Raw genomic sequence first — 23,780 nt, forward strand, 5'->3', positions numbered from 1 at the left:
GGGCGCCAAAAACAGACGATATATACGGTAGCGTTAATTAAAACAGATATGCCGAAATGCGAAATAAGGCTAACAAGATGTATTGTTTTTAAAATTATATAGTGCCTTGTGGAGACTATAATATCGAGCTCTAGGTTTTGTTTTGACACACTGATCAATGGTATACCGATAGTCATTGTTTACGATAATCCTGCTACGTGCACCTGGCAACCCTGTGCATCACCATGGCAATCGGTGGTTAGTTTCACTTTTGTTTTGAAACAACAATTATTGTAATATAAGCATACTATTAATACAGTTAACCATGAGGCATGAGTGATACCGATACGGACGACACAGATCTGCTGCTCCTGATACCACCGAACTTCTGCGCGGAGGACAAAATGAGCGCATGCGCGGCGGCAGATGCGCTGGCCATGCCCCCGCCCCCTCCCCCGGCGACCACAAGTGCAGCGTACCAGTTCCTGCATCCCAGCAAGAAATCGGAGCTGAATAGCATCAATGCCCGGCTGCAGAACATCGCACTGGATGCGGAAGAGCCTCCCTCGGACATTTCCACCATATCCACGAATACTGTGAGGAACGCTGGACGGCCAAGTAGGGAGCTCCTCGGCATGGTGCACTCCACGCCGAAGAGTGGGTCCGTTGAGCCCCTCCGCCATCGTCCGCTGGACGACAACATTCTGCTCGAAATCGACCACTACCTAGACGACAATATTGCGCACCGCTGGCAGAGGCACGATCACCACCTGCATCACCGCAGCGACGATCATCTGAGGAACGAGCGGGTGGGGCAGGAGGGTCATCCGGGAACCTCCTCTCTGCCCAGCATGAGGCTGGCCTCGTCATCCTCCGGCGCCGTTTCTGTCGAAGCAGCCAGGGTCGATCGAAACAGCCTGAATGATAACAAGATCATGAGTCTGAGCGAGCTCTGGGGCAAGAGCAGCTTTACCAAAACTGTACTCGACAATAACTCGCCCAACCGACCACTGTGCAGCTCTTCCCTAAAAGAGGAACAACTCAGACGGCAGCATCTGGAGAAAACGGTGCACGCACTGCAGTCGCAACTTTTGGAGTACCAGCAGCGTATCTCAGTGGCCATCGAGGTGGATCGTTCGAAGGATGCTGCTCTCACCGAGGCAGAGCAAACAGTTCAAAGTCTTAACTACGAGGTTCAGCACCTGCGGGACGCTGTCCACCGGCTGGAAGCGGACAGGGGCGAGTCTCAGACCCGGTTTGATGCGCTGCAGACCGAGTTGTCGCAGGCGGTCAACTTGGCCACCAGGTTCCAGGAAAAGAATGATAAACTCGAAAGGGAGTTGGACCATTGCAGGCAAGACGCCAAGCAATGGGACGAAAGACTGGAGCACCTGGAAATGCAACTCAACAGCAGCAAAAGAGCGGAGGAGCTGTCACATGCCGAGCTTAATAAGCTAAGGGATAAGTTTGCCAAGGTGGACTACCAACAAGAAAAGGTAATTTGAAAATATGATTACAAACATAACAACCAGTTCTAAACACATTTTCTTATATATAAGCTAAAAGCGCGTATAGAGGAACTGGAGAAGGACAAGAACACGCTGACCAATCAAAAGGAAATGCTCCAGGAATATCATCAGAAGCAGAAAGCAAGAGCGGATTCCTTGGAGAGCCAGCGTAAATCCCTACAAGAAACTCTGGCGAACCTAACGGAAACTGAGGTTATTTATAAAAAATATACAAAAATAAACTCAATAATAAATTATCGTTATTTGCAGTCCACTCTCAAAAAGAAGTTAGATATACAGCAGAAATCCCTAAAGCAATACTACCAACAGCAAATGGAAAATGTCGTGGCGAAGAAGATGCAGGAGTTCCAGGACCAGCTGGACAAGAATGAGGAGCATTTAAAGAACGAAGCTCGGGAGCGTGAACGACTCATAGCCGAGCGGGCAGTGAAGCAGCTTGAAATGATCAACGAGAAAAACAACCAGGAACTGAATCTCATCCAGGAAAAGCACAACGAGGAGGTGGAGCTGTACCGCCTTCAACTGGCGAATGCCTCGAAAAAGATCGATGAAATGGATCTCAAGCTCAGCTGTTACAAAACTAAGCGGTAAGATATGAAAGCCTTATTTGTTTTCTGTTTTAAATATAAAGTTTTTGTTTCCATTCCAGTGCTGATATTGCGGAGAAGCTGCACGGGGTAATGGAGGCCCAGTGGCAGCAGGCCCTTGCTATCCTCACCACTCCTAGTCAGAACTCCATCATGCAAGCCAGTGACAGTGAAGCCAGTGAATCTCCGGAGCTAAATAATGCACGCATGTATCCAGAAACGCCCAAAACGAGCAAATCGCAGCGCAGCAACAGCACTGAGAAGAATAACCTGGATGTGGTGGGCAAACGGGATCCCCCCTCGCCGATGGACAAGCTGCAAGCCTACATTGAACTGCTGCTCAGCAAGTCGCCCAGTGATTTCGACAGGCTCGACGAGATCTTGGCCATGACGGCCAAACAGGGCAGCAAGCAAAGCAAACCAAAGAGCGGAATTGGCAACAGTAAGCCTCCACCTTGGAAGTGCTGACAACGAGAGATGCTTTCGATAAGTACTATTCTATCTAGTAATACCTGTAGTTTTATAAGAATGACTCCCTCTTTGAACGGCCGCTACAATGGACATTGTAGTTGTATATTTTTCTATGGAATTCCGAAAGTAAATAGTTTGGTTTTTGCAAAATATGATTGTTTATTTGATAATATCAACAATTGAAGGCAGCGTGGCATTTGTATGCAGCACGGGAAAAACAAAGGTGAAAATTTTAAATGTAATAATAATATAAAGTTTTGGTACAAAAGGTGTATTTTACAGCTCTATGAGACCTAAGCCTAGGAATCTTGTGATATATTAATTTTGTGGCTGTCGCCAGCGAATGTTGTATTTTATATCTTTTAGAAGGATTCATTCTTTGATTCAGCTGTTTCTTAGATCGTTTATGTGTCTGTCATTGATATGCTTTGAGTTGAGTTATTGAGTATTTTCCCATTAACCTTATTTGTAGACGATTTGAGGGAATTTCGGGGCATTTCCATAGAGCCCCTCCGATTCCCAGACTTGGATGTGGGACTCTCGCGTTAGCACCACCAAATGCTGATGGGTTGAGTAGCAAATGCTGCAAGTAAAGCAGGGATTAGATTGAATTTATTCGAATATGGAGCCACTTCTCTCTTACCTTCGAATGGGCGATGTGCCCGTGGTCAGCTCACTGACGAAGCTCAGGTTCCAGCTGGACCAGAAGCGCACGAATCCTCCCTCCACAGCAGTAGCTATCACGTTGACACCCACTCCTTCCTTGATGTAGGAGTAGCACACGGCCAGGATGCGATCCTCGTGCACCAGGTGCTGCACATACCGCGCGTTCACTGAGTGCAGCCTCAAAATGGACTTGCCATTGGGATTCACATTCACATTGACGAAGTCGTCTAGGTTCTCCTCCGTTACCTCAAAGCATTCGTCGGCCACGTTCAGCGAATTAGGTCTGGTCGCAGCTGCCGTGGGCTTTCGATCCGTACTGGTGGTGGAGGATTGGGGCAAAGTGTGTACCGTGACAATGTCCCCCAGCGTAGGACTAATGGCCACATGTGTTATTGGAGACTGATGAATCTCTGCTGGGCGGGCAATCGTGCGTACATAGCTCCAGCTGAGGGAAAATCATTTATGATTTTTCTTAAGACAAGATTTATGTGTGTACTTACTCATTGAGATCCCATATGACGGCAATGCCATCGCGACCCGCGGTCACCGCGATCTTAAACTCCACGGAGAGGGTAATACAGGTAATCTCGTCGGTGTGCCGCACCAGCAACGTGGGTCCCAGCCAATTAAGATCGGCACCGTCCCGCTGGAAAGCATCCCCGCCGGAGGAAGTGCTGGACGAGTTAACTGAGGAGGCAGAACTGGTTGGATGCAGGTTGCCTGCTTCATCTACCCGCTCCGATCCACCTCCGCCGATTCCCTTGTTAGTCATCTTCCGGAAGGCTGAGTTGTAAGACAAGCTGAATCCGCGGGCATAGCTCTGCCGGCTCTTCGCCGACGCTCGCTGCTGGGAATCCAGTCCTCCGGTGCACTTGTAAACACTAATCCTTCCAGATTTATGACCAAACCAAAGTTGATTCGAGTTTACATCGCATCCACAGGCGGTGATGTCGTCAAAGGTCCCATTGTGTAGAAGATTCTTTGGCTTGGCCTGCGGCTTGTTGAGTGGCTGGATCCTCACAATGCGATCATCATAGCCCCAGGAGATTACGTTGTATGTATCCGGCTCAGCTCCCTGCATCACACTTGCTCTTACAGGAAGAGCATAGACCACATTGGTGTTGGAAAAGCTAACCAGGTGCTCGGTGCCTGGTATCTTGTGAATGTTTGCCCAAGAAGGAGCTTTCAGCTGTGGCGATCCCACATAGACGCCCCAGCGCAGACCGCGTACGGTAGACACTATGGGTTTGTCCACCAGTGAGTAGTCTAGCGGCCTGGACGCCGGATGTGGCGACTTAAAAAGCTGCCTGGGCATCTGACCATATGTCTTCACCATTGTCTTGACTGCTTCCCTTTCGATGGGATCGCTGATCTCGGAGTCCAGAAATACGGCGTAAGTCTGTGGATAAATTCAGAAGAAGATAAGCATATATTGCATACATTTCACAGGACATCATCACTCACTGCTGGGTGAAACACATTGATGGCCTCCACGGCACTCTCCCCGCTCTGTTTATAGCCGAAGATCAGGTCTATCCAGTTATGAATCTGATTCCGTACCAGTTCCGACTCCAAAGCCTGGCGGTGGATAAGGACAAATAGCCGGGAGTCCCGCTGACTCCATGGTGGTAGTGAGACATCCTCCACACGCTCCCCATTTTGTCGGCAGCCGAATTTAAAGCGTTCGAAGTTTTCAAACATCTCCGGCAGGCAGAAGAATTCCGGAATGAGTTCCTTCACATCCGTGGGACTATCCCGGCTAGCCAACAACCAAGTGGTGTTCAGGGCATGGAACGTGCGATCCGGTAAATCAAAGTCGTTGTCCTGGTAACGCAGAAAGTAGCTGGTAAACGGAGGAACCCGTACCAGGAAGTGCAGCACAGTGCCGGAATTCGAGTAATGGGAGCTGTAGTGATAGGGCTTAAGGATCAGCGAGCCCATAGTGGTGTTGGTACTGTCAATGTACTGGAAGGGGAGAAGATAGATCAATTCCAATGGATTGCTTAACAATATCGTTACATACTGTATAGTTGCTGATGTAGTGCTTCTCGTTCTCCTCCACCTGCACCGCAATGGGTCGTCCAAGTCGCCTGAAGTTGTGTCCCTCTCGCAGGTCTAAAACCTCCGAGTTGTAGTTGGCCAGCACCCACGGAAACACTGGGTACTGCATGAGATCGTTGTAAGTACGGCCGGAGATCTGGTTGAGGGTCATTAGGTACTCCCAGTTGGTCAGAAGACCCTCGCGCCACTGCTGGGTGATGGCAAGTACCTTGGACTGGTCGGGCGTGGCTACGATTTTATCACAGAATACCTCGCGCATAATCTTCCAGTCGTCGGCATTCTGCAGCGAGAAGAACAGCGACTTGTTGGTGTCGAGTAGAATCTCGAACGCCGTCTCCTGGTGCTGGTATCGCTTCAGCCAGATCTCGGTTATGTTGGCGATATCACAGTTTACGTTGAAGTACCGACACCGGTAGGTGGCCAGGAAGTAGAGCTTCAGATCGGTGATGATGATCTCGCCCTCGATCTCCCCGTCCACGGGCAGAAATTTGGCCGCAAAGTTGTACAGGATTTGGGAGTTCAGCGATATGTTCAGTTGTTGATCATAGCTGGCTATCAGGTAATCCAGTGGACGCACGTATGGCTCTAGATCCTCACGATGTCCCTGTCCCGGCCTGTACTCGTTCATGAAGAAACGCCGATCGATGTCCAGGTGGCAGCGACGCAGACGAGTGTGCACTCGAGAGGGTCCCTCGGTATCGTCCAGCTCCCAAGAGCTAGGTAATGGGTTTTAGTTAGGTACATCCCGTGGAGATTCTTGCAGCTCACTCACCATTCAGCTCTTTCAGCAGAGTGCCAAGGAGCACCTTCGTGGGTCATGCGACGAATGATTTCCAGCCATTTGGTGTAAGTATAGGTATCATCGTAGACTTTCATGTGACACATCAGAGCCTTGCGCTCAGCATTCTAGAGAAGATCAAGGTATATTATAAAATGGGAATGACTGGAATCTCAAAATCACTCACCTGCAGTTCTGCTACCTTTCTAGTGGTCACCATTGAGGACTCCACGCATTGCTGGACCAGTGGCTCAAACCTGTACACGGTCTTTTCCAGCAGAGTCTTTTGCTTGGCCGCCATATTATTACGATTCTGATCTAGGCGATCTAGCTCATGGACGAGATTCCATGAGGAGTCATTCTCCTTGATTCCCAAGGCATCACAAAGAGGCTGCAGGTTTTCAATGGGCTCCGGCATGTCCTCCAGCAGGGAGAGCCAGAGTAGCGCCTTGATCATCTTAGCATCACAGATAATAGCCCGCTGGAACTCATCCTGTTGGGATCGCCACAGGGCATCCACAATGTAGGAGCGCAGATCGCGTGGACGCGAAGGTTGAAGCCCCCAGGCTATAAAGTTGTTGCATCGCTGATTGCTCGAGATCCCGTAGGAAACGAGCAGCTGGAAGAAAGCCAATTCCTGGGAACTGGCCACATAGTTTGGTCCGGTGGTCTGTCCCACGCCTACGGTGAAGAACTGAGTGCAGCGATCTATGAGCAGCTCTACTCGGGTCCGCAGCTCCGAGTGACTTAGGGAGCAATCGTTGGTCACTGCAACCCGGAAACTATTGGGCTCAAAGAACTTGGTGAGCCACTCCAGTTGAAGTTGAGCCTGGGCAGTTCGGAAACTGCGCATAATCAACTGTGGTTGCTTGTCCTGGTAAAAGGATAGCAAGTTGAGAATGTCCCAAACGAGCTAAGGAAGAATAAAAAAGGATGTTAGCAGGATTCCAATTGCTCATTCTGTATATACCCACATTTATCTGACCAACAGAACGCATTGCCCGCTCGCCAATACTGGCCAGTAGTTCCACAACGGACTCATCGGCATTGGATTGCCCCACGCGTAAGGAGTAGATCTTGTAAAGGGCCTTCACCGAGCACTGCAGTAGTCCTGCTTCAATCAGACACGTCTGATCATCAGGATTCTAAAAGGAGAATATGACCATTGAAACTCAAAACGGATTGTGAAGGATTGGATTGTTTACCTGCAGATACAGACGTAAGAGCGCCTTGAATACCCACTGGGGCTCGGTTCCTTCCGCGATAGCCAGCAGGGATTGGAGTCCAAAGCGCTGGCGAATCCTTAGAGGTGCCTCGCAGCTTTGAATATCCGTCAGGCTGCAGTGCATCCCGTTGATCCAGGCTAGGCAGGCCTCAAACATGCCTACATCACATCCGTGGATGGTCAACTGATTGGCCAGATGCAGCGGATACATCAACTTGGTAGCGGCGTTGAGTTCCCCAGTAGGCAGACGCTTTGTCAGAACGTCCACCAACTGAATGATAGCCTGGCGCACGGCGCAGCTGCGCTGGTTGGCCAGAACCAAAAGCAGTTCCAGTTTCACGTAGTGGCGAGTGACCACATCCACCGATGAATCCGGCAGAAGGCAAAGGAAATCCTTTAGCAGGATGAGGAGGCGCTGCTGCAGTCGGATGATCCCCAGCTGATCATAAAAGTCTGTCTTCCTATTCGGCAGTGATGACTGACCCGAGCTGGGAGTGCTGTGACCCGATGGCTGCCAGATCTTGCCGAGATGCAGATGCGGGTGGATGCGCCTTCGAGCGATCTTCAGCGGGCTCCTCTTCGGACTGTTGGCACTGGTGGGATGACGTCGCTTGAACTTCAGGCGCCATCGAGTGGCCTCCACGGGACTCAGCAGTCTCAAGGCGGACTTGTTGAGGTTCGAGCAGTCGGCCATCTGGTCCAGCTGCTCCTCGAACTCGTTGACAGCTTTCCTGAAACCAGACGTGCTGGCATGAAGTCGTCGCAGTTTCTTAATCCTTTCCGCTCGCTCGGGATCCAATTCCTGCGGTTGAGGATGCAACTGCCGCCGCAGCGATGTGGTCACCCTGCTCAAGTTGGCAGCCACCAGGGAGCGTTCCTTTGCCGGCTGTTGAGCCGTTAGGAGGAAGTAGAAGTGTGTGCGATCGTGGGTCACATAGCAATCACTGGGCTTGTGAAGCAGCAAGAGAAGTTTCATGATCTCATCCAGCATGGAGGAGTCAGGCGGCGATCCTGAAAACACGGCCAGTATCTGGACAAAGCACTCGGCGGCATAGGGTGAAATCTGAACCGGACTGGGTGACTCTATCACATAGACCTTGCAGAGATTGAGGAGTGCTCCAAGCAAACCGCACTTCTGAAGTTGCTCCATGTTGAAGTCCCTTTGCGGATGCTTATCCCTGGTGAGAGCCAGAATGCAGCGGAAAAGCATGTCCAGGACATCGGAGTGGGTTGCTCCGGATCGGTGCCAGTCGGAGTAGCGCTGTAGCACGGTCAGCATCAGGCGGGGATATACCAGAGTGGCCATCGTGTTGTCATTTACATTAATGGAATCCCCCTTCCTGGTGATCAGCACCTGGGAACAGGCATTGTTCACAATGCTCCGGAGCAACTGGACATCCTTTGAGCACTTTTCCGACTTTATGACGTAGCCGATTAGAGACAGGTAATCCTGTCGTTGGAACTCCGTGTACAGCTGAGCATCCGAGTGCGCCACCTGCAACAGCAGATCCAGAGCCAAGGCCTGGGTACTTGCATTGCCAGTGAGCTCAACAATCTGTAAAAAGTGACTGTAATAAAAGGATTCTCTAGGAGATTAGTTTCACGCTTACCCTGGCGAACAGATACAGCAGCGTGGAGAGTCCACCGCTGAGGGACGTGGCAGACTGGAGGGTCTGCGGTTGGTGCTGCTGCAGCTCCCCGTACAGCATGTGTCCGTGGGGCTGTCCATAGCAGGCCATGTCCAGTTCCTGGCTAGCGTCGTAGCTCATCACCAGATCCGGCTGCTGGGCGGTGTACACGAGGACTCTAGCCTGTCTCAACTGACGCATGCAGTCCAGGTGGTTACCGAAATTCGAGGACGACAGCTTGCCCAGGCTCACGAAGCCATAGTTTGGCTTCCAGTTGGCCACTTGGCACTGTGTGAATTCGGTGAAGTCCGGCCCCATGGCAGTGAGATTCATCATCAGCAAGGGATCCACTAGGCGGCGCTTGAAAAGGATCACGTTCGAGAGGGCATACCGAGGGGTCGAACCATCCAGGGTGGATCGCGAGGAGGAGCTGCTTCCGGGACTCCTGGTCGGCTGTCCTTCACCAAGAGCCAACAACTGAAAGCTGTGCACTCGGGTGAGCTGGCGGAGATTCCGGAAAGGCAACCGCATGGTGTGTTGCTCCAGCCCATCAAGGAATATGCTGATCTCCACGGAATCTGCTTGCTGCTGCAGACCGAATACCAAATGCATCCATTTGTGGCGTGGCAATCGCAAATGCTGGAGCTGTACGGCTGAGCCCTCAAAATAGCCACCTGTTGAATCCGGCGCGGCTTGGTGGCCATTGAGCAGGTGCATCTGGCCGAAGCTGTTGAGCAGTGCTAGTTTGGTTTGTTTGAGAGCCTGTCGAATGGTGCCTCCATTGGCCGCCTGAGTGTTGGCCGAGATTACGGATGCCGTATCTGCATTGGCTTCTATTTGCTCCTCCACACGAACTGGAGCTAGTTGTTCGTTCGGTTTGACCAGCTCGAAAATAAGCTGCATGTTGTGGCTGATGTATATACTGACCATGGCTTGGTTGGTTCCCAAAGAAAGCAGGTGGAGTTTCTATGGAAGATTGGCGTGAGTTATGCCGGATTAAAGTGGGTTATTCTCTAGCTTACTGTTAGATCCTCTCCAGAGTAGCGTGTTTCATCGTCGTTAAACTGCATGGAGCTGCGATGCATCTGCTGTCCTCTCAATTCCAGCCACAGTGATAGGGTCAAGCCATCCGGTTGCCAAATACGCGTCTGGGTCACAGGAAAAATGCAGGCAGCCCGAGTGAATAGCGTGCTCGTCTGACATTGCTGGTGGTGCAGGCGCACCCTCTCTATCTGCTCACTGACCAGTGGCTCCGAGGTGACTACTATCTTGCCATCAGTGGTGATGGGAAAGTCTAGCTCCATACATGGCTGAGCCTTTCGCAGCGATCCGGAGGAAATGTGGTGCATGTGCCGCATTAACAGATCCACGGGGGGTTGTCTGGATGCCAGGATGGAGTAGTAGCACTGCAGCACCTCTGGTGTGTTCAGATGGGTAACCAACTCTAGGACCGATTGCTGTAACTCTAAATGGTAACCAGATCAGATATAGAAGGTCATTTATAACCAAGTACAACACAACTCACCCCTCAATCTTGGATCACTGCAGCTCAGAATCGGCGCGAATCCCTTAAGCAAGCATAGAGGACCTCCGAGGTAGTCCCTGATGACGAACAGCCGGTTCGCCAGTTGGGTAAGACTCTCCGTCCATCCGTTTGGCTGCTTGATGCAGAGCAAGGATAGTTCCGCTAGCATTTGCACCACCAGCTGGCTGAGACCCTGGTGCATGATGTGGCTTCGATAGCGGGAGGATGGCTGAAACGGGGTCCACGTCGATTCGTTGGCTGCCAAGACGCCCCCATTGAGCTCGCACTCGGATTCACTGAGGTCAGCGATTTCGCCATCCGCCTCGTAACCCTCGTCGGCGGTGAGGTAAAACTCGTGCTCGTTCTCGCTCAGTTCCAGTTCACTGTCGGCGGCACAGCTCAATGAGGCCCGGGTGGAGAAGTAATCCGCATCCACGCCAGCATTCGCCTCGCTGGAATTGGGTCTTCGCCGCGGCGTGGGCGGCGTGGCCAGGGAGTTCTTGGCCGGCAGTTTAACTGTCTGCAATCTGGGCAGCTCCACGCTGCCGCTGTTGAAGGATCTGGCACGTGGTCGTGGCTGCTGGGAATCGCCGGAGGGGCTGTTGACCACGCCCGTCGGCTCCTGGTGAGTGCTCGATAGCTCGGCGATTTTGAGCAGGGTCTGCAGCGTCTGGATGACCGCATTGTCCCGGGCATGCTGTTCCCCGTGCTCCGACCAGTTGTCCGTGGCATGGCTCAAAATGATGGCTCGCAGCTTGCGCAGGTGCTTCTGCATCTTCTCCACTGTGAAGAAAGTGAGATAAGCCGCGGATTAGTGGTAGATATGATCTGATGACTGACTGATAACCCGCGTATATCTTCTATCTTCCGCGAACTGGAGCAAGTCGTCAGCGCTGGACGAGCGCCAAAGCAAAAGTGTCGGCTCTTGTCTGGAATGTATCTCGTTTCGGTGCCTATCTCTGTTTGTAAATGTATCTGTGTTTTTAAGTGTATCTGTCGCAGCGATGTTGTAACTTGTGTACCCAGAAATTCAATCCCAGCGGGCAGAGCCTTGTAAATGCCGCGTATTATACTCCAGCCGACCGACCGACTGACTAACTGTCTGCCTAGCTGGCTTATAATTAACTCTCCTAGTCCGCAGCCACAATCACAACCACAACGCCCCGTTATTAGCCAGGGTCTAGAATCTAGAATCCGGAGCTGGATTGGGAGGTGAATGTGTGTGCCTTGTTCTTGTCCCACTTCTAGGGCTTCCCAGAGAGTGCTCGGCTGTTGTGCATTGTCTATTTTCTATCGCCTATTGCTTATTGGCAACGCATTAGCCGCGGTATGCCGTGGAACCCACCAGATGGGCGGTTTACCAGGAGGAATATGGCAGGCAAGTAATACTCTTTCTTTTTAAATACCCTACCAATTCTGTTCTAGATGAATATCTTATTAAATTGAAACCGGAGTAAGGAGCTATATAAATGAAGAGTAAACCATCAAAGTTACAGAACGCTCCACATGTTCAATATACCCACTTCCCTTATCTCAAAAGGTACTCAACCGAACAATCTCTGACACTTACCTTCTTCGTTTTGGAAACCCTTGATGCAGATGGCCATGGTCGCCTCGAAGAGTTTGAGCAAGAGTTTCTTGCATTCGCCGTTGGGTTCGTACAAGCAGAAGAAATCCGCATCAATATTAGCACGTGTCGGGGAGTTGGCACTTCCGCCGCTTCCTGGACTGCCGCCAAACAGGGATCCCACAATGTTGAAGAGCTTGTTGATGATGCCATCGGCTGTGGCCCCTTCCTCCTCGTTTGGCAGGATGAGGGAGTTGCTGGGACTGTCCTTGCTGGACTGACTGCCACGGATGTCGAAGAGCACCGTACTCTCATCCGGTTCGCAGGCGAGGAGTTGCTGCAGGAACGAGGGGGTAGCCATGTCCCGCGAGTAGCTATCGTAGTTACCAATCACAGATGCGTAATCCAATGTCGAGTCCGCGTAGTCTGAACTGGCAGCCGTTGTGACCGAGACTGAAGTGGAGCCACCGAGTGGGAGCTGCGAGACCAGGGTTTCCAATGAACTTGAGCCGCAAATGCCGGCTGTGGGCGTGGTTGCGGTGGAGGATGTGGTTGGCCCCATTGTGGCTTTTGGCAGCATGAGGAAACAGCCCAGCGCGTTGTAGTTCAGCCTCAAGATGTCAAAGATGTTTTTGTCCCCATGCCGCAGCTTCCTCACCCCTGGGAGCAGCTCGCTCGTTGGCGTCTCCACCTCACCCTCATCCTCGTCGTCCAGCATTTCCACGGGTATTGAGTAGATTTTGGCAAACTCGTTGTAGAACAACTGACTGGTCTTCAGGAGCTCAAAGTTTAGGGTCCATTGCAGGGCGGTTATGTAGAGTATGTCCGCGGGTTTGTGACCCTCGAGCTTGGCAGGACTGGAGCTCTCATCCAGCCAGAATTTGGCGCGGGAGTGCTTGGAGCACTTGTGCAGCAGAGCCTGAAAGAGCTGGGATGCCCTGTCACTACTGTTCAGCTGCAGCTGGATGAGTCTCCTGCTCAGAGTGATCTGCTCCTGGCTGTTCTCGCCCAGAAAAGCTATGTTATCAATGCCCACCTTGATGAGATCACATACTCCCCGCTGCAGTTCGGGTATGATCAGAAGATCCTGCATATAGCGGATGTTCTCCTCGTTGTAGAAAGCTTTGACCAGGCGGATATCACTCAGGTACATGACGAAGATACTCAGGCATTCGTGTAGAGCTCTGTAGTTCTCCAACTTGCTGGGCAACTGTAGGGGAGTGACCTTGCTAATCTTTCTCTTGCTTTCGCCACTTTCAATCAGTTCCTTGTACAGCCTAAAAATGGGCAAAGCCACCTCCGCCAGGATTCCAGAGGCTAAGTCATAGGGCAGCAGATAAGCGATATGTTTTAGGTGCTTGAGAAAGAGCAACATTGCAGGTGTGTTCAGCAAGGCCTTGTAGTTATCCTTGTAGATGTTCAGTAGATCCATGTGAAATACAGGCGACTTCAGCTTATCCTCGCAACCCGGGCATCCCTGGGGATTCCGCTTCACAAATATAGTGTGCAGCACATTGTAGTGAAGGAATTTGTAGGCACACTTCTGATAGCTGCTGGAAAGTTGAGTGGCTAGTTGCAGGCACGTGGCGTAGTTCCTGACGTTGTAGTGGCAGCAACAGCTTCCGGTTCGGAGCAGACTCCTCACGCTATGCTCCTGCAGCTCTGCCTCCAGGCTGGGCAGCAAATGATACAGTTTTCCCTGGAAATAGCAGCTCAGGGAAGTGGCTCCCAGGCAATGCAGCTGACTGCTCCTTTGTCTTTTGTGCCGCGGATGTTGCTGTTGCTTGGGCATCGCGGTGGATGCACTGCTCTCCATGAGACTCTGCAGGTGCTGCTCCTGGCTCGAGAGGTTGTCCGTCAGGCGTAGCAGCATTTTGTAGATATGCAGGAATATGGCGGTCGAGAAGTTGGTCGATTTGGCCGCCTCTTGCAAGACCTCGAAGCAGTCATCAAAGTTCCTCACATCGATCTGGTTCAACTCCCGCACGCCATTATCCACCAGGTTGTGGAGGGTGCCAAACATTATGTATAATACTCCATGAGCCAGGAGGGGACTCCTCCGATTGGCGGTCAGTGCGTAGAGGAGCTGCCCAAAGTTGCTGTTGAAGTCATGGACATTTGGCTGCTGTTGCTCTAGCACGTAAAAGTTGTTTACACAGTGTGCTATCAATTGGAGCAGTTCAAACTTAATGATCTCATCGTTATCCCCCGGTGCATCCTGCTCCGAACTGGAACACAAGTGCCCCAGTGCAAAGTTATGGACCGTAACGCTCAGCTGGGATTCCTGCTCTGCATCCACGCATCTGGTGAGCAATTGGATAAGCAGCAGGGCCAGTTCATCACTGCTCCTTGTCGTCCCTTTGAAGTCTTCAAAACTCGATTTGATTGGATTGGATATGTGATTGGGTAATTGACTTTTTGATTGCTGCTGGCGTCTCAGCTTTTTGCTTTGCGAATTGAGGTAGAAGCTTCCGATGAATTGGGCAATGCTGGTCATGGGAATCAGCTGCTCGTTGGATGCACTCCACTTGCAGTTGGGAAACAGGTTAATGCACAGGTGGCACAGACTCTTTTGGGATGCAATGAGCTGCAGGCAGAGGAGGGGAATTGATTAAATTTAAATATTTAATATGTACCAATTTCTGGGATGCCAGGAAAGCACGTGCCTTGATATCCACGCGCAGCAGAAAGGCCAGTAGATGATGGCCCAGTTTATCGGTGAGGAATGTCCGCAGGGCGAGAATCTTGTTGCAATCACTGGGAGTGCTGAGTATTAGCTGCAGGAAGAGGTATGATATTGGTTAACTAGATCAGGAATGGGGGAATATTCTTAGATAGAAACCTGGGCTAGATTATGCTGCTTTCGCAGCTGCTTGATGCACTTGTCCTGCTGCTCCGGCTCATGCGTCGGACTGCTTTCCTGAGATCTCTTCGCCTCGCTGATGATTTGATAGACCTGCTCCAGCAAATAGGAACAGAGCTCCTCGGGCATCAGATTGAAGTGGCTGAAATATGAGTTAATATAATATGAATTAAATTACAATATACATGTTAAGTAGAGCGATAATATTACCTATTTAGCCAGGCATCTTGCAAGTTCTTATCGTCCAGAAACTGCAAGTTATACAGCAGCAGCCAGAGCCAGTGGTCCTGCGAGCATGAGAGGGAGAAAGGCCAGCAGCGATAAGCATATCAACGGAATGGACGAAGGAGAGCTACACAAACCTTGACACTCGCATCTTCGAGCTCCGAGGCCTGGAGATACTGACTCCACAGTCCGATCAGGGTATCCAGCAGCAGCTGCTCCTCCTTCTCCTTCACCTCCATTCCGGCCATGGAGAATCACAGATAGTGTTGTTGGCTCCCAACAGGCACGTCGAAGAGTCTGCTCCGGCTGGTCAGCAGCTCCTCGGGCATCGGGCGACGTTGTGTGCGCTTGGAGCGATGAGACCAAACTGAACGCGGCGATCGCAGGAGAACGCCAGCTGTAATTAAGGAGAGTCAGTAAATACAGTCGTACCTCTACAGCATGAGAAGTAGTCACCAACGAGTTTTACGTTACTATGTAGATTCAAATTTTTAAATAACAAATCAGAAAATGTAGACAATAAGACAATTGACTAGTGTGAATGGTTAAGGATGATTGATAAGTGCGCTCCTTGGAGGCCCTACTGTAACTCTTTTGTGCGTGCGATTACGTGAAGAGATCAGCACGAAGAGGACGTGGAGTGGGAGTGCGGAGTGGACAGAAGAGGCCACGATGATTGCTTATTTGCCCAGAGGCAGCAGTCGGCCGGTGATGTTGATAATTCGGTGCAGAGTGGAGTGGAAACTTTGGTTGTTGTTGCGGAAAACTATTGAGATTGCTATTTATAGCGGATCGGATCGGTGGCATTGCATCTGGATGGCTGGCTTGCGGTGGGTTGCCAAGCCGGTAAGACAGTGATAGTGATCGGTGGCTCAGGGGCTTCGATGGTGCGGTGGTGGCAGTGATGCTCCATTCGGGTAAACAGCTGGCGATGGAGCGTGTCTGTAACGGCCAGTGGCTGCGAGATAAGCTCGAAACTATGGAAATCAGGAGGAGGAGACCATCTTCATTTCCACCTTATCACGTCGAGAATTTCACATATGTATATATGCAGCACATTCAGCATTTGAACCACAACCACTTACACATATTTATCAACTGCGCAGCACCGAAATTATTCATCACCCGAGTGTATATAGTATTTGATTTGCTGCTAGACTGACTAGAGTGTGTAAAATACATAATTTATTGGTCATAGCTCACCGCACACGGCTGCAAATGTTTTGCTACTTCAACACCGCATTCTGAAGGCTGGTTTCCCAAACTCATCTGGTGCGGAATCCTGGACAAGGACTACTTCGTGCAGATCCTCGCCAGCCAAGAAAACTAAGGTGTATAAAAGGTAGTAAATTGGCTCTGAAGTTAGCAGGTGGTTTTTGTGGGTAAATTCAGCAATTGTTTAAGAAATGGCGCTTGTTGTTGTTACGGCTGCAATTCCAATGACTTTGTTTTTGTTGACTGCGCTTCGCTGTGTTTGGCCTTCTGAGCGTCTGGCTTTGCCTTTGTTGTTGTTGTTGTTAGTCAGCTGATGGCAAAACGCGTTCGCTGCTCGGTCCTACTATAAATCGATTTCAAAGCGATGCAAACTGAACTAATAAGCATATTAAATTATTATAAAATGTAGAAAAAAATTAGAAAAAGTTAATTATATATAATCAAACGTGGTAAAAGTTAAAATGGGTCTAAAAATAAATTTAAAAAAAAATTAACTAAAAAATATATAAATCTAACATTTAATTGAAACTTGAATCTTTAAGTTCGTTTTTTATTTCGTTATTTTAATTAATTAAGTGCAATTGTTGCATGTTTTAGAAGCAGCTGTTTTTCAGAAGTTATCGAACTGGTTCGATGGAACCAGCTGACTGGTTCCTGACCTGTTGCGCTCCTCAGCTGTTTTCGTTTCATTCTGGTTTGTGTTGATCCGCCGAGCAGTTTGCCTTAGTTTTAATCCGTTGTTATTAATTTAAATACACTTAAGTTAAAATGCTCTGCCGACTGGTGGGAAACAGGAGCTTGGGTGCACGATATTCCGCATCCATCAAGGTAAAATCCGCCACTCAAAAAACACATAACAACGATATTTCTGGAGAATATCTTCCAGATATATGTAGATAGTTTGCGTTTCTCTCGGTTATCTCTTCAAAGATTAAGCGCTTAATTAATCATGTGATTATAAGGCGACAAACCAGTTCTCCAGCAAAAACATATCAACAGGTGTTAATTCAAAAAGTTCCAGAAATAGTTCCCTTTTACGTGTAAATGTGCCATTTATATGTGTTGTTTTGATTTAGTGTTTTGCTGCCAATTGAGATAAGGCACTATTTTGACGAACCATCCACTCTAAAATCACCCCACTGATACCATTACCCCCCTGGAACAATCCAAGCGAATTAAAAATAGGCAAACTTACGTAACGACTTTGCACAAACAAGCCACACGAACGCTCACTTATACCAGGGAACACCAGCGTATCATGGACAAACCGCTTTTTATGCTAATAGTCCGATCATTTGCAGGCTATTGCGTGCTACTCCACGTCGGGTAAACAGCGAAACGGCAAGATCTACGAGTCGGCCATAGATGCTGTGTCCGATGTGCAGGATGGTGCCCAGATCCTGTTCGGAGGATTCGGAATCTGCGGCATTCCGGAGAAGATGATCAACGCCCTCAAGCAGAAGGGAGTCAAGAACATCACTGGCGTTTCCAACAATGGAGGTAAGCATGAAATACATATATAATGAATGCTCTTATTAAACCAAAATCCTTTTCAGGTGTGGACGACACTGGTCTGGGTGTCCTGATCAAGCAGAAGCAGGTGTCCAAGGTGATTGGCTCCTATGTGGGCGAAAACACGGAGCTGGTGCGTCAGTATCTGGAAGGAGAACTGGCCGTAGAACTGACTCCTCAAGGCACCCTAGCGGAGAAGATCCGCGCTGGAGGAGCCGGCATTCCCGCCTTCTACACGCCCACTGGCTACGCCACTCTCGTCCAGGAAGGCGGCGCACCCATTAAGTACTCCAAAGATGGCAAAGTGGAAATATCCAGCGAAAAGAAGCCCGTAAAAGAGTTCAACGGAAGGAACTACGTGATGGAGGAGTCCATCTTCGCAGACTTTGCCTTTGTCAAGGCCCAGAAGGCCGATCCCTTGGGCAATCTGGTGTTCAACAAAGCTGCCAGAAACTTCAATGCACCCATGTGCAGGGCGGCCAAAATCACCGTGGCCGAAGTGGAGGAAATCGTGCCCATCGGAGCCCTTTCTCCCGATGAGATCCATGTGCCCGGCATCTACATTAACCGCATCTTCAAGGGCACCGACTACAACAAGCGTGTGGAGCGCTTGCGCATCACGGAACCCAAGGATCCCAGCAAACCCGCTCCTCCACCAAATCCCGCCCAGGTTTTACGTGAGCGCATTGCCCGTCGAGTGGCCCTTGAGTTCCATGACGGCATGTACGCCAATCTGGGCATTGGCATTCCCGTGCTGTCCTCCAACTACATCCCCAAGGGCATGAGCGTGATGCTGCAGTCGGAGAACGGAATCCTGGGCCTGGGACCCTTCCCCACCAAGGATAAAGTGGATCCGGACTTGATCAACGCCGGAAAGGAGAGTGTTACCGTGGTGCCTGGAGCCTCCTACTTCGGCTCCGATGACAGCTTTGCCATGATCCGTGGTGGTCATGTGGATATCACCATTTTGGGCGCCATGGAGGTGTCGGCCACAGGCGATCTGGCCAACTGGATGATTCCTGTAAGTAAATCCGTCATCATCCATTATGTTGAATTACTTACAAACTCATTATTTTTAGGGCAAACTGGTTAAGGGCATGGGTGGAGCCATGGACTTGGTGGCAGCGCCTGGCACCAGGGTGATCATCACCATGGAGCACAATGCCCGCGATGGTTCCCCCAAGATCCTGGACACCTGCTCCCTTCCGCTCACTGGCAAGGGTGTGATCGACATGATCATCTCGGAGAAGGCCGTTTTTACGGTGGAAAAGGGCGTGGGTCTGACGCTGATCGAGGTGGCCGAGGGATACACCGTGGACGACATCATCGCCAGCACTGGCGCCAAGTTCACAGTGTCGCCCAATGTGAAGACAATGGGTCAAATTCCTGTTTGAGAGAAGCTGCAATACCTCCGCTTGAGTGATAAACGAGTGCATTTATTTTTTGTTGATCGTGTGACAAAAATATTTTTGTTAAATATATGGACCATATCAAGTCGAATCCCTCCCAGCTTATCCAATTGCCTTGGCCACGTCCTTCAGCGTCTCCGAGCGATGTGCGTTGCGCATCTGTTTGTTGAGGATGTCGAAGATGCGGTTGTACTTGCTGTCGGATTCCGTGCGGCAGATGGCGCAGAACTGCGAGGACAGCACGTGGAGTGGACTGCGGAAGTACAGACCCTTCTGCATGGTGAGGCTGTTCTTGTGGTGCGACATCATGTGCAGGAAGATCTCGATGAGGGCCAGCGTGGCTCCAATGACGAAGTTGTAGCAGAAGAGCGTGGGCACCAGGAACAGCAAGTAGTGGTTGCGGTTGTAGCCCAGGATTATGTTCTGCAAGGAAAACTCAATCACTTAACATTCTCATATTCCCAGCTTGGAATGGAAACCTACGTTGCTCACGCCATCCATTTGACAGTAGTCCTCGCGTTCGTAGCCCGGAGTCACCTTCTTGGGAGTCCTGTTGGGAATCGCGGTGGCTGCCCCATGTCTCACCGTATTGGCTAGCTCGTCGTCCACCTCATCGCATATGGTTCCACGGAGATAGTGCTTGGGTACATGGAAATTCGTGTGCTTGCGGAAGTGAACCTTGGTCACCTGGCCGTGGATCGGTTCGCCGGTCTCCTCATCGAAGGCGGGTCTATTAACGCGCACGGTGTCTGTGTAGAAGTACTCCAACTCACCCGTTTCGCAGTTCTGCCGGAGATTGGATCGAATCAGATAATACGGCGTTAAGAGAGCGGTCTAAGAGAGAGCGAAAGAGAGCTGGGCGGCACTCAAGAATCGCGTGATCGAGATTTTGTTGGTAATTTATGGGGCGAACCTGGTGGAATTTGCAAGTCAGATTTATAAGGCAAACACGCCTGAAGTTGATTAACGGTTTTGAATCTATATTTCTATCTTTTGAATGCCATTTAAAGCAGATGACTATTCATCTATTGTCTGGTTTTCATATGGGTATTATTACTAACAGCGGTGTACAAGATTTAAGAGAGCTTCCCCGACTCGTTTCTCTTGAGCTCTCTTTCCCACTTTTTTATTGTTTATGAAATGTTATCGGCGGGCAAATAAAAAGAAGCAGACGCCAGTGGAAATGTGTTTATATATCCCGAAAATAGAATCACGTACAGCTCTTCTGATAAGATCGCCAGATCGGACACCAGGGCGTATGAATAATGTGCCGCCTGTGACACCTGAGATTACCACTACCATTACCAGGCACCAATGCATCCCACCCGACTTCTTACCACGAACATGGCTACTTCGGTACTAACTCTAGGAACCCCGAAATCCACGAAGGCGAACAGAGCCAGAAACTCAAGTATCACTTATCAGCTGCGGCTGGAAGTCGGTCTGATCGACAGACGCCGCCTTATCGTTACTATAAAATATGGTGGGGAAATCGAGGGGGGTGGCTGGTGGTGGTGGTCAACTCCTCCCCGTCAGTCTATTAAGGTGCAATTAATGCTTATGGACGGCAGAAAATTGTAAATTGCACATGCAATTACAGACTTTTTCGCTCGATTCAGCAGCCCTTTGTTTTTGCCATAGTGACACTAATAACTTGAGTTGCATAAGCACTGACCGGTTTGCGTGTCCAATGTGATTTGATCAGAACACATATAATACAAACTGATGGGGCTAAATTGACGATCTCCCTGATCTCTGATGGCGATCGAATAAATTGAGTTATTGAGATATATCGAAACTACTTTGTATCATTTAATCGAACTTTACTTTGACAACTTGTGGGCATTATGTTCCCAAGATCACGAAGGCAATTAAACACAATCGCTGTCAATTTGTACTACAACTTATATTCATATTAGAAGGCGCAATGCAAAACATTTAATTATCTTGGTGATCTTTAAAATTTCTGGGAAAAGTACCACCAAAACTGAGTAAAAGACAAAAAAAAAAATGTTTATAACTACTCCCAAAATATGGAAGTACAGATAGCAAGCTTTTGATGAGTTGGGAGCTTGATAAGTTGGCTACTCCCACTTGAGTTAGATTATTTTTAAAGCCAAAACGCTTATCGAACAGCAAAATGAAATAAATAAAATACCTTACAATTGCGAACTTGATAAGTAAATTGTTATTTGAGCCTGACAAATGCCTTCACTTGGTTTCCAAGTCGCTAGTTAAGTTCATAAACTGTATAATCCATATTTAACCGTAGGTTGTATGACACATAACATAGAAAAGGGTGGATTGTCCTTTTCCCAGTGTTTTTTTTTTGGTAAAAAAGTATATATTTGATGATGTCCATCATAAACAAAGTTGGCTAATGTCAACTGAATGTATGTATGTATGGAGAGCCCTTTTGAAAAAAAGACTGTAATGGCAGATAAGCGGTACGAACATAAAAACAAGGCCACTTAATCAATGTGACTAGATAATCTACACTATATTTAGCTTATGTATTTGGCTATTGCGTTCTCTTTCCGGCTTACTGGAGTCACAGTTGGCTTAGTGCCGTGGTGTAATTAACTGAGATTGCGATTTGCTGTAGTTTGGCCCGGCATTTTATGGCACCTTAATTACAAGCCCGAAAAGAACCCACAAAAATCCCACAGATCCCACCCTTTTTTTTTTGTTTATATATATTTGCTTTCCGACTAACCAAGTTGGGTAAAAGTCGGCAAACTGGTTTACAGATCGCAGCATTCATACGCCCCGTTGGCTCTCTTTTCTCTTCTCCGATTTTTTATCGGCACTTACCTTAATGGAATAACCCATGGCTGCCGTCTGGCTTTTGGTTTATTTTCACAGTTATGTCGGCGTCTGGCTTTGTATTTATTTGTTTGATTTCCTTGGTCAAAACTATTTTTCACGCGAACCACAAACAGAAACTCACACAAACGACGTATATCTGCGAATTTATATGCGAGTGTGAGTGTTTATATTTTGATCCACTGCAAGCTGAATATTATATGGGCGAGAAAACTGTGCTACGATGGATATTTCGAAACCGGTTAAGCGGTTCGCCTGTTGCCTTTGCTGTTTTTGCCCGTTTCATTTGCGGCTCGATTGTTGTGTTTATTTTGGTCGAGGGGCGACCTGTTGTTGGCTTTTCGATGATTTGGGAGATCCGCAATTAAATTTGCATAGCCAATCGGTATAATGACTCAAAATACGTAGTTTCGATATCGGATTCTCACGCTTCTCTCAGCGAACTCGAACTTTTTCCACACACGCACACCGAACAACTGATTTCAATTCGTTGGGAGAGAAGTTTCGATGGTGTGACCGCTTATATGCCGCGAGTATATACCAATATATACCGAGAGAGCATTTTCAAAGCTCTACACACAAAAAATACTGGAATTAAACTGCAACTCATTTATTAAGCTACCAAATAACGTACATTTTTGAACAATATTGTACATTTTCCAAAGTGTCGTAGTCTGCTTTCTTTAATCCTTTTTGTTTTCATCGCCTTCACACTTTGGTTTTTCCGCACAAGCCTTCGTTTCTTCGTCCTTCTTTTGTTGTTCCTTCTTTTTGATGTCCTCCTCTTTCTTCTGACACCAAGCTTTCAGTTCTTCCTCGCTCATGTCCTGGATTTTCTTCTCCTTTTCCTGCTCCTTCTTTTTAATGTCCTCTTCCTTCTTCTGGCACCAAGCTTTCAGTTCCTCCTCGCTCATGTCCTGAATTTTCTTCTCCTTGGGCGAGGAATTGGCCTCCTTCTTTTCCTGCTCCTTCTTTTTGATGTCCTCCTCCTTTTTCTTGCACCACTCCTTCAGCTCCTCCTCGCTCATCTCCTGAAGACACTTCTCCTCGGCCTGCTGGATTTTCTTGGCTTGGTTGGAGAGTATCGCATCGCACTCGCCTTCCAGCTTCTTCATGGTCTCCAGTTGGGCCTCGCCACACTCGGTTTCTTCGTCGGCTTCGATGGCTGCCTGTAGTCCTCCGTCCAATCGACGTTCGTCTCGTAACTCCACAGCTGTGGACGTGAGTTCCATAAACGAGAACCGATGATAGCCAAAGTAAGTTGGGTTTTTGTAGGGCAGCGCCTTGCCTGCTCCTGGTCCCAGCTTCTCATCCGGTCCACTGAACTGGCGGAAGGAAGAGGGTCTCACAAACGGCGGCACATCGATCCCATTGTGGTCGACACTGGTCGGCTTGTAGCCCTCATCCGGTGGATCCTTCGGTGGGCGAGGGGTGTTCGAGGGCTTGTTGCTCAACTTGGGCTTATCACACAGGCGGCGAAGAATTACAGGTTGTATGAACGATCGAAGTGGATTCTTAGACATTTTCGGGCGCACTCTCGTTTTAAAGTAAATGTTTTTGAAGTTTACAGTTGCTCAAAACAGGAGATGTCATTTTCAGAGGTTACTGTGTAAAATTGAAAATGTACATATCTCTTTGACATAACATCACTTATACGCCGTGATGTCCTAACGCTTTCTTCTGTATGGTGTAAAATGTAAGTTTTGTGTGGGAG

The 23,780-nt window shown here is 49.1% G+C and overlaps 5 protein-coding genes across 6 annotated transcripts; 2 read left to right on the forward strand and 3 right to left on the reverse strand.

Moving 5' to 3' along the window:
• The first annotated feature begins 108 nt into the window (after window positions 1-108).
• LOC6736438 (centrobin) lies at window positions 109-2,716 on the forward strand. The gene is made up of 5 exons (XM_016170661.3): window positions 109-237; window positions 299-1,475; window positions 1,539-1,700; window positions 1,758-2,095; window positions 2,158-2,716. Exons 2-5 carry the CDS (start codon window positions 312-314, stop codon window positions 2,561-2,563), a joined length of 2,070 nt encoding a protein of 689 aa, XP_016029951.1. The 5' UTR covers window positions 109-237; window positions 299-311; the 3' UTR covers window positions 2,564-2,716.
• LOC6736439 (lysosomal-trafficking regulator) lies at window positions 2,701-16,656 on the reverse strand. The gene is made up of 18 exons (XM_016170426.3): window positions 16,308-16,656; window positions 15,242-15,501; window positions 15,090-15,166; window positions 14,859-15,021; window positions 14,683-14,793; window positions 12,020-14,603; window positions 10,450-11,232; window positions 9,947-10,389; window positions 8,907-9,890; window positions 7,277-8,851; window positions 7,046-7,216; window positions 6,259-6,984; window positions 6,066-6,199; window positions 5,256-6,009; window positions 4,697-5,197; window positions 3,733-4,631; window positions 3,210-3,677; window positions 2,701-3,149 (listed from the first exon to the last, which is right to left on the reverse strand). The coding sequence occupies exons 2-18, from the start codon at window positions 15,350-15,352 to the stop codon at window positions 3,029-3,031; spliced, it is 10,605 nt and encodes a 3,534-aa protein (XP_016029952.1). The 5' UTR covers window positions 15,353-15,501; window positions 16,308-16,656; the 3' UTR covers window positions 2,701-3,028.
• Window positions 16,657-16,986: 330 nt separating this feature from the next.
• LOC6736441 (succinyl-CoA:3-ketoacid-coenzyme A transferase, mitochondrial) lies at window positions 16,987-19,331 on the forward strand. The gene is made up of 4 exons (XM_002083276.3): window positions 16,987-17,147; window positions 17,621-17,819; window positions 17,876-18,852; window positions 18,911-19,331. The coding sequence occupies exons 1-4, from the start codon at window positions 17,088-17,090 to the stop codon at window positions 19,223-19,225; spliced, it is 1,551 nt and encodes a 516-aa protein (XP_002083312.1). The 5' UTR covers window positions 16,987-17,087; the 3' UTR covers window positions 19,226-19,331.
• On the reverse strand, window positions 19,247-22,539 carry LOC6736442. 2 transcript variants are annotated; one of them, XM_002083277.4, is made up of 3 exons: window positions 22,055-22,539; window positions 19,724-20,026; window positions 19,247-19,663 (listed from the first exon to the last, which is right to left on the reverse strand). In XM_002083277.4, exons 1-3 carry the CDS (start codon window positions 22,070-22,072, stop codon window positions 19,343-19,345), a joined length of 642 nt encoding a protein of 213 aa, XP_002083313.1. In that variant the 5' UTR covers window positions 22,073-22,539; the 3' UTR covers window positions 19,247-19,342. The 2 variants fall into 2 exon arrangements, with proteins under 2 accessions (XP_002083313.1, XP_016029953.1); XM_016170424.2 differs by lacking the exon at window positions 22,055-22,539 and adding an exon at window positions 20,578-20,601.
• On the reverse strand, window positions 22,405-23,686 carry LOC6736443 (vicilin-like seed storage protein At2g18540). The gene has a single exon (XM_002083278.4). It carries the CDS (start codon window positions 23,587-23,589, stop codon window positions 22,750-22,752), a length of 840 nt encoding a protein of 279 aa, XP_002083314.1. The 5' UTR covers window positions 23,590-23,686; the 3' UTR covers window positions 22,405-22,749.
• Window positions 23,687-23,780: the final 94 nt, after the last annotated feature.

This window comes from Drosophila simulans, chromosome 3L (genome assembly GCF_016746395.2).
Source record: "Drosophila simulans strain w501 chromosome 3L, Prin_Dsim_3.1, whole genome shotgun sequence".
Classification (NCBI taxonomy): Eukaryota; Metazoa; Arthropoda; class Insecta; order Diptera; family Drosophilidae; genus Drosophila; species Drosophila simulans.

What these genes read in the sequence shown, in the direction of transcription:
- LOC6736438 (XM_016170661.3), top strand. Translation starts at nt 312, where the DNA reads ATGAGTGATACCGATACGGACGACACAGATCTGCTGCTCCTGATACCA. An exon ending in TGGACTACCAACAAGAAAAG is followed by an intron (nt 1,476 to 1,538) that starts GTAATTTGAAAA and finishes CTTATATATAAG; the next exon opens with CTAAAAGCGCGTATAGAGGA. An exon ending in AGCTGTTACAAAACTAAGCG is followed by an intron (nt 2,096 to 2,157) that starts GTAAGATATGAA and finishes TTTCCATTCCAG; the next exon opens with TGCTGATATTGCGGAGAAGC.
- LOC6736439 (XM_016170426.3), bottom strand. Translation starts at nt 15,352, where the DNA reads ATGGCCGGAATGGAGGTGAAGGAGAAGGAGGAGCAGCTGCTGCTGGAT. An exon ending in TGCTGTATCTGTTCGCCAGG is followed by an intron (nt 8,852 to 8,906) that starts GTAAGCGTGAAA and finishes CACTTTTTACAG; the next exon opens with ATTGTTGAGCTCACTGGCAA. An exon ending in GAAAGGTAGCAGAACTGCAG is followed by an intron (nt 6,200 to 6,258) that starts GTGAGTGATTTT and finishes GATCTTCTCTAG; the next exon opens with AATGCTGAGCGCAAGGCTCT.
- LOC6736441 (XM_002083276.3), top strand. Translation starts at nt 17,088, where the DNA reads ATGCTCTGCCGACTGGTGGGAAACAGGAGCTTGGGTGCACGATATTCC. An exon ending in GATATTCCGCATCCATCAAG is followed by an intron (nt 17,148 to 17,620) that starts GTAAAATCCGCC and finishes GATCATTTGCAG; the next exon opens with GCTATTGCGTGCTACTCCAC. An exon ending in TGGCCAACTGGATGATTCCT is followed by an intron (nt 18,853 to 18,910) that starts GTAAGTAAATCC and finishes CATTATTTTTAG; the next exon opens with GGCAAACTGGTTAAGGGCAT.
- LOC6736442 (XM_002083277.4), bottom strand. An exon ending in AAATGGATGGCGTGAGCAAC is followed by an intron (nt 19,664 to 19,723) that starts GTAGGTTTCCAT and finishes TTTTCCTTGCAG; the next exon opens with AACATAATCCTGGGCTACAA.
- LOC6736443 (XM_002083278.4), bottom strand. Translation starts at nt 23,589, where the DNA reads ATGTCTAAGAATCCACTTCGATCGTTCATACAACCTGTAATTCTTCGC.